Source organism: Hylaeus volcanicus, chromosome 1, assembly GCF_026283585.1.
Source record: "Hylaeus volcanicus isolate JK05 chromosome 1, UHH_iyHylVolc1.0_haploid, whole genome shotgun sequence".
In the NCBI taxonomy this organism is placed as follows: Eukaryota; Metazoa; Arthropoda; class Insecta; order Hymenoptera; family Colletidae; genus Hylaeus; species Hylaeus volcanicus.
Window position 1 is genome coordinate 6,036,662 of NC_071976.1, and position 8,390 is coordinate 6,045,051.

Sequence of the window (8,390 nt, forward strand, 5' to 3'; positions counted from 1 at the left end):
TTGTACGCTTTAAGAATTTTGCAACTACTTTATACAGTCACTGTAATAAGTATTCGTACAGGAACCAATTCAAAATAGAGCTTGATATACTTATTTTATTAATAAATTTTTGGGGGAAGAGATAATTAACCAACATTCCTACATATTTTTAGAGTAGAATTTGCGTAAATTAAAGTTTATTATTTTCAACGTTAGCCTCTTATTTTTTTCTTATTAATTTTATTTTAAATTGGTTGCTGTACGAATACTTCCTACATTGACTGTATACTAGAGATCACTTTTACGAACGAAATGATATTAACCCATTCACTGGCAACTACGAGACGTTTCGTAACTGAAATTACTCAACGGGTAAGTTTATAGCCGTTTGAGTCACGAATTATTACAGAAGCAGATTGTAAATTTTCTTTATAAAACAACAAATTTAATATCACTTTTTATTATCAAAATAGTAACCTAGATTACACATCTGTATTGAATCTTGGTATCTGAATCTTGGTACCCAAGGCAGGACGCTTTATATTTGCCTGGCAGGGAATGGGTTAACTCTTTGAGGCATACGATTATAAAAGAAAAAAAAAATTCAAGTTGCACGGAATAACAGTATCAACAACATGCTAACGCGTTTTGACTCGTACACATTTCTAATTCCACTTATTGTTCTTTTAGCGTTAGTTCATAGTATTGCCACACGAATAAAAAAATTTAAATAAAATAGTAAAGCTTAGCCAAAGGTGAGATAGTTTTTAACCCACCTAACTTCAAAAAGTTAAAGGTGTTGAATTTGAATATACGTATGTGAATTATTAAAACAAATTACAGTTTAACGTCGAGAAGAATTAGTCGCAATTCCGACGAACCTGCACTGTGGAATTTTAAAATAGTAATTTGACAGAATCCATTTATATGTGGGACAAATATAATGATTTAATATTATTATAATTCTTGAGGAATTTATAGTAAATAAAAACACACAGGTTTCTCTGTGAAACAAAAATTACATTAGACGTACCAGAAATTCATGTAGTTGCTAATAACCCTGTGAGGTGGATGTAATTATAAAAACACAATAAAAAAAGAAAAAAAAAAGATTACATTGATTTATCGTACAAAATTTACTATTTACATTATTTACACTTCTTACCTGTAAAACAAAGGAACGACGTTCAAGGCCAATTATTTACCGTTCCCTCTTTCAGAGTTAAATAAACTATTAATACTTATTGTTAGTTGATCTAATGTGCACAATCATTCAACTAAACTCTGCTGTTATAATACTCTCCTGAATACATGCAAGTTACATTATCGATATTCACGTTAATGAGAGAACACAAACAATAACAAGGGAGCATACTTCCTTCTATATATATACGAATTAAAAAAAAGTAATCGTAAGAAGTAAAGTAATATAAGATCGTTTTGGAATTTGTCTGTTTTCGACTCGGCTGTAAGCGTGGTATTGCGTCCAATTACAGATGATACCAGATACGGAAAGCGTCTGCCAGACTTCGGAAGCTGCGGTCAGGAGCACGGACGTGTATCAGAAGATTAAGAACGCACCGGAAGGGGAAGCGGCCTCGGTGACCGCTTGGAAGCGATATCAGCAACTAGTGGCGATCGTCGAGACCAGGGGCGGAAAGTTCAACCGGAAGTCGATGATCGAAGCAATCTTTCGTGGCAGCGACCTTGTCTACGCGAGTCACTGATCTCACCGATCGAACCCGATCGGCAACTTTGCAATTCTTTACCAAAGCGAACAACAGAGAGTCCTATTTTTGCAATGACGACGGCGTAAGAACGCTTACTATTTCATTACCAACGTAATTAATGAATTACCAAGTATTCAATATTAGCTTAAGCTTAACTCTTTTACTGCCGCCCGACAAAGTTTTTACCCGAAGACGGTAGTAATACGTTAAGTCTCGGTTCACCGTTTAATTACCAACACGGTATTAATTATTATTACAAGATTAACTTTCGATCGCCGCTGCAACCATCGACGGATGGCGAGAGAAATATCGAAGGTTAAAAATGATCGCGTTTACGAGTGATAAGGAAGTATGAAATTGATTATATACTCGGAAAAAAAATACCGAACGAATTATTATAAGATGCTAAATGCAATCCGTAGATAGAATACAGCGAACCGAACGAAGTAAAAAATACACGGAAAGCGAAGTTTTTTATGGATGCCGATTGAAAAGAATTTTGATCAGCTTCTTGTGCGGGTCTTTGCTCGGTGAATTCATGTCACTCCTTGGCAAAGGAAATATGGCGTGGATAATTACAGTGGGACCGGAACAGCTCGGATAAATCGAGACCTGGAGAACAAAAATTGAAAATCTAATTTATATACACAATAGTTATTTTGAAAAGAAATATACATATAATAATATACATAATATATAGTATACATAAATATACATGTATAGGTACGAAATACATTTATATATGGGCCATTGCAACATTGAAAGCCATTTCGATCACTTCTGGACCCGACCATTTTCTATTTGGCTGAAATTATGTTACGTTATAGTAACCTACTAAGTACCGTTTTGTGAATTTTTGCAGATTTTTCTACCGAACCAAAACAAAGTTATGAATTTTTAAAACAAAAATGTCGTATTTTCTTCAAATAACTATAGCTCTGATAAAAATTGACCAAGACAATAGAGTGTATCCATATTTAGCAACGTTGTTCCAACTGTATCACGAATAATATTTACGCCGGGTAATCGAACCCCGATTAATCGAGGTCCCACTGTAATATCAAACAAACAATTTTTCCCGCAATAATCTCTATCGAAATATTTTCCGGAGAATGACAAATGCTTTCAGAATACAACGATAATTTCGATTTGATTGTTATAGTGCCTCGAAGATCGACGAACAGCGCAACAATTTCTATCTCTCCGGGAATTCGGAAAGGACTCGGAGCAAAGATATCTGCGTAGAGTCTATTTACATGGTATCAGTCCTTTATTATCGATCCGTAATCACAAATCTAATTGCAACTCCGATGAATCTCCATCTTCGATTTCTACTATATTATTTATAGTAACTATATTTAGTACATTTCGGTGCGATATCTTTTCAGTTCTGAACAAAGATTCGTGCCATTATCTTTTCCTCTTCGAATTGTGCCATACGTCCAAAAATACTAAGAAGCTTCTTTTAAATTTAGATTAAGAATTACCGATACAATCGAATCGATCTACAAATAAATTCGAATGTTAACGAGTAACTGTTCTCATTGTACATTGTATTTCGAGTATTTTGTGTTAGCGATCCACCGCGTTTTAGTCGAATTGAGAGCATTCCATCGCTCGTAGGTACTGTTGCGTAACGAACAACCTCGTAATTGTTTTTATTTTTAATTCATTTCTACGCCACTGACGAGCTACTGTAATTAAAGATACGATTAACGATGCCAAACCGTGTATTGCTAGTCAACGCCAGTGTAATAAAACACGGTGTACAATTTAATTAGATGATTAAACCACGATTAGGGACTATCGGAGGGCGTGCGCGTTATCCCTTCTGCATCGAGCCCGTGTCGATTGATGCGTGAATCTCGTGTCTGCCGGAGGAAAACAAGGAATACCGATACTCTGTACACGTAATGCGTAATAGTTATAGTCCGTTGAGTTCTCGAGGAAATTTTACGATCGCCCTGGTACGTGATTCTAATTAACTGAAAATAATTGCTTCCGACCAAGGCCGATCGAAATTCTGTAACGAGAAAGATTCGTTACTTAGTATTAGGCGACGATTATTTTTTATTTCAAGAAGAAACGATTAATATAAGGATCGAGCAAAGGTAGTTCTCGAATAAATTAATTTCGCTCCTCTTTGATACTTTAGAGTTACGTTGATTTGTAAACAAAATGTGCATCGTAAATATTTTATGAATCTACGATTAAATTCTTATGCTTATTTTATTGTCGCGTCGCATTTTAACCGATTAACGTCGACTGCAAGTCATTTCTCTACACATTTAATTGCTTCTATTCTTTAGGAATAAATTAACACGTTATTGTACCAAAGAGAGCTGAAAATATCGGTCGAAACGTTCAGTTAAAACGAATTTATGCTTGCTCGGATTATATTTGTTATAAGAATTTGTTGCGAATATGACAAGTGACATAGACATTTATATTTTAAGATGAAAACAATAGAAATAAAATTTTTCAGAGAACGCAGGAGGATTTATTTTTATGATCCCTCGGATATTAAACGATGGTATTAATCTTATGGATGGCCGAAAACTTACAATCGAAGGCGTTAAAATAAAACGAATAAGATATTTGATTGAATAATAATGATTATTTGATTTGAAAGATCGAGGCCTTCTTGGTTCTTCGTGGTTGATACTAACCTATCCTTTGAATAAGATACTCCTTAGTTTCGGCAGCATTGTAGCCATCTTCTTCAGGAGTCAAATGACACATTGCTATTATCGATTTGATATATAACTCGATTATAAACGACGGTCAACCTTATTTTATAGTCATGAAGGATTAATTGAGTTTCACGCGTTGCCACGTATACATGTATTTGTTCAATTAAATATTACCATAAAAATATACAAGGTATGTACAAAACGATCTCCATACGATAATCTGGTGGACGTGAGTTTTTCCGAAGACTTGTTTACATAACAAGACGGGTAAAAAGGGGATCACGAAAACGAGGACATACTTTACAAATATTTTACAGGTGTTCGCATGCCTGTTTAGACTTGGTTGCGTTTAGAGTTTCTCCTTGAATTTTCTTTCTCGAGAAAAAATTATTATTCACCTGTAAACAGGGATAGCGCTAGAGTTAGCAATTCCCTGATAGATCTGTCGATTTAGGCGCTCTTTTCTAAATCATACTTTGAAAAAAAAAAAACGTTTCTCACGATGTTTAAATATAGTGGACGCAAACTGTATATCGCTATCATACAGCGTTATAATACCTTCGCGCATATTGTAGGCTCCTTTTGCTTTCAAATAAGAAATACCGTAAATAATTCTATCAATCTATACATCATCAACTTGTACGGAAAGCTACGCGTGTATTAATCGTGCATTCTTTATCGATGTTTTTGAATTTTTCTGTTTATAATGTTAATTTCTCCTTTCCCGAGAAATCACAATATCTTTCAGATAACGAATTTGTTCGGTGTGTGATAAACAATTCAAAACTAATTTCCACCGTCTAAGAATCTCGGAGAAATTTACTTTGAATTCTCGTATTTCGAGAAAAGGAATTCGTGGAGAAATCAGAAACACGGTCGGGTCTACCGTAACGCATTGTCAATCGGTGCAGTTTCGATCCTTGGTACATCGGCGCCGGGACGCTTTGATTTATTGGCGGATGCCACATCGCAACGCATCGTTGTATTTAATCATGGAATCGGTGGTACAAATAAAGTCGCTTCGATTCGTTCATCCGATGCGTAACTTGACGTGCGACGAATTACAACGCATAATTTCGCTGTGTTTCCTGCGTTCTGCGGATCGTGCATGCATATTTTTTTTACAGAAAATTATTACATGAATTTACGTTATATATAGATTTGACGACTTCGCAATTGTAAACGGAATACAAATTTTCGGTTAACACAGATTCCGTCTATAGTTCGTACAGAATAAACTCGCTGAACATCTCCGCTATCGCGATGTTCTTTATTTAGATACGAATGAACACTTACGGATAAACATCGCTAATTTGTAAAGACTAATGCGAGATACTATTTTCTGCTCATTTCTTGCACAAACATCCGCAGCGTGATTATCGTTTTCATCGAATTAACGCGAGCCTCGAAGAAACGATTCCCATCGGGCGAGCGCCAGAAATAGGAAAGAAACTGACTACTAAATTAATTAATGGTTTCTTCGACTCGACCAGTTGATGTCGCGAACTTTCCAATCCGACTTCCGCGTGGCAGTTATATAATTTTCTAGATCGCTGCCATAGAGGAACTGCAGGGGATTAGCGTGCAATTTCTCCGAAGGATCTATCCCTGCCTTCCCAAAAGAAGCTTTCTTAATTTATAAGAACACTTTGTACAGTCTCTCCGTGGCTATTATAGTATACCAAAAGTCAGCTAATCATGTGAAAGTAGTTTGCTTAACCGTCTATCCGCTACGTAGTTTGTTTGCTTCTTCTCTTAACCGATCGATATTCTCACAGAGTCAAGCTTTACTTTTCTAATAGATGAAGCTTCTTTAATTTGCAAGAACACCTTGTACAGTCTCTCCATCGTTGGTACACGCAAAATAAGTCTCGTTGAGCTCCATTGTCTAACCACAGATATAAATGATGATTCCTTTCTTTCGACTGATAAATATTTTTTTAGGATATATGCCAAACTTTTTTTATCGAAAAGGCATTCTAAGCTGCAAGAGCACTTGTAACAACGTCCTTGTATAATATAAACATTCTAATCTATAAGTCTCGTTGAGCTTCACTGCCTAATCGTTGATATAAAAGATGATTCCTTTCTTTCGACTGATAAATATTTCTTTAGTATATATGCTTAACTTGTTTTTATAGAAATGGCTTCCTAAGTCTGCAAGAGCACTTGTAACAACGACCTTCTATAATATAATCATTCTACTAAATTCGACAGACTATTCCGTGCAAAGATAGATCCAACGGTTCATTCATTTGTTTCTTGTTTAAGAGAAGAAACGTTTGTTAATTTACAAGAACAATTTGTAGAGACTGCTGCTTGTTTATTCGGCTCACCTCCTTTCCGACAGGGTTAATCCTAACTTTTCTAATAGAAGAAGCTTCTTTAATTTACAAGAACACTTTTACAGTCTTTTCGACGTTGTTGCATACAACTTCTACAAATCTTGTTAAATAATTCCTTCCAACGAGTAGTTACAATAATCCGGCCGCTTTTCCCTTCGGCCGGCCAATGTTTTTACAAGGTGAGTCCTCATTTTTAACCAACTTCTACCATAAGATGCTCTCTCACTTTACATAAACGCTTTGTATGTACAGCCTTCCGAATCCAATTAGCTTGAATGTACAACCAAGAAATTGATCGACGCGCGTCTGTACAGACTCGGAACTAATGAAAGTTCTCGTCTCGAAAAGTGTTTTTGGATACGCGTGAATTTCCAAAAGTATCTCTGCACGCGGGCTCAAATGAACTCTGTGACAAAGATCTTCTTGAAGTCGGGCGCGGAGCCGCCGATGTCGTGCCTGCAGATGTCCCCGTTGTCCATGTAGCTGACGCCCGAGTTGGTCAGGATGCTCTTCAGGCTCTCGATCGAGAGATTCGGCAGATGCCTGTCAACGGTCAGCTTGTCCAGATCGTTCATCGAGTAACCAGGACCTATCCTCTTCTGCTTGAGGTGATAGGATTGTATGCTCGGTTTCGTGTCCGACATCTTGTTCCTCCTCTCATCGTGGTCGATCGTCCCGTTCTCGATGATCCTCGGCGTGAAAGATCGCATGTTGACCTTTACCTCGCCGGCTCTCTTCGAGGGCAACAGCTCCACCTGCAAAACAGGACGTTCTCACGATACTCGTTGTGCAAGTGCTCGCCCGATGAAAGGCCAATAAAATGCTCCGACCGAGTAATTCCTACGGTCTTTGCGCCTTTCTGGATAAACACGCAACTAACGGAGGATTGCCACGATTTGCGGGGTGAGCGACTGGAAAGTTTGCACCTCGGCGAAACGTGTGAAAGATGGCAAGGTGTGGCGGTGACGCTGTGACATCGTTGAATAGAAGAATCGAACATCTTTCGGCGTTACCGTCTTATCGATTTAGCTTCGAACGAATTCATGTACATTGTACGTAGAATTTTATTCAACAAGGTCACGGCGGGAAATAAAAAGAATTAATAATAAACGTGGCAGAAGACTCGACAAGTGGAAGACTAATCGAAAGATAAGTGGAATATTCGGTAACCTTGAACGATATTCGGTAATCTACAGCTATTCGATTGTAATTCCGTCAGAGACTTAATTCTTTATTGAAAAAATGGTCGGCTAGTAGAAGCTTCACGAGTTTAGAGATTTTAGGAAGAAATATGATCAGAGATGGGGGTGTTCGTATTCATAAATATGAATATGAATAAATTCACATCACGCGGATGTGTGAATATGAATATGAATATGAATAAATTTATGAATAAAAATGTGAATAACGCGTTATTCATTGAATAACGTTAATCACTTCCTTACATTGTTTACTATCCCACACAGAATCATTTTCACTCCAACCAATTGGGTAATTACAAAAATTATGTAATTTATACAAATAAAAGAATCATTGTTGTTACTATTATAAAAAAAAAACATTATAGTTGTGTTAATGAACACGTATACGAAACTTTGGAATATGTATAAGCACCTTGGATAATAAATTAATGACACACTCTC

General features: G+C 36.6%; 2 protein-coding genes across 4 annotated transcripts in view; one reads left to right on the forward strand and one right to left on the reverse strand.

Moving 5' to 3' along the window:
• LOC128879370 (uncharacterized) overlaps positions 1 to 3,260 on the forward strand; it is a 9,344-nt gene extending 6,084 nt beyond the window's left edge. Inside the window, exon 2 of the mRNA XM_054128483.1 lies at positions 1,476 to 3,260. Coding sequence (XP_053984458.1) covers positions 1,476 to 1,706 — 231 coding nt within the window. The 3' untranslated portion in view covers positions 1,707 to 3,260. The remainder of the gene's footprint in view (positions 1 to 1,475) is intronic.
• A 1,278-nt stretch (positions 3,261 to 4,538) lies between these two features.
• The window catches only part of LOC128878467 (uncharacterized), a 49,774-nt gene continuing 45,922 nt past the window's right edge, over positions 4,539 to 8,390 (reverse strand). For 2 of the 3 annotated variants that reach the window (XM_054126812.1, XM_054126731.1), the window contains exon 8: positions 4,539 to 7,502. In XM_054126812.1, coding sequence (XP_053982787.1) covers positions 7,143 to 7,502 — 360 coding nt within the window. In that variant the 3' untranslated portion in view covers positions 4,539 to 7,142. The remainder of the gene's footprint in view (positions 7,503 to 8,390) is intronic. The other variant, XM_054126881.1, reaches the window with a different exon arrangement.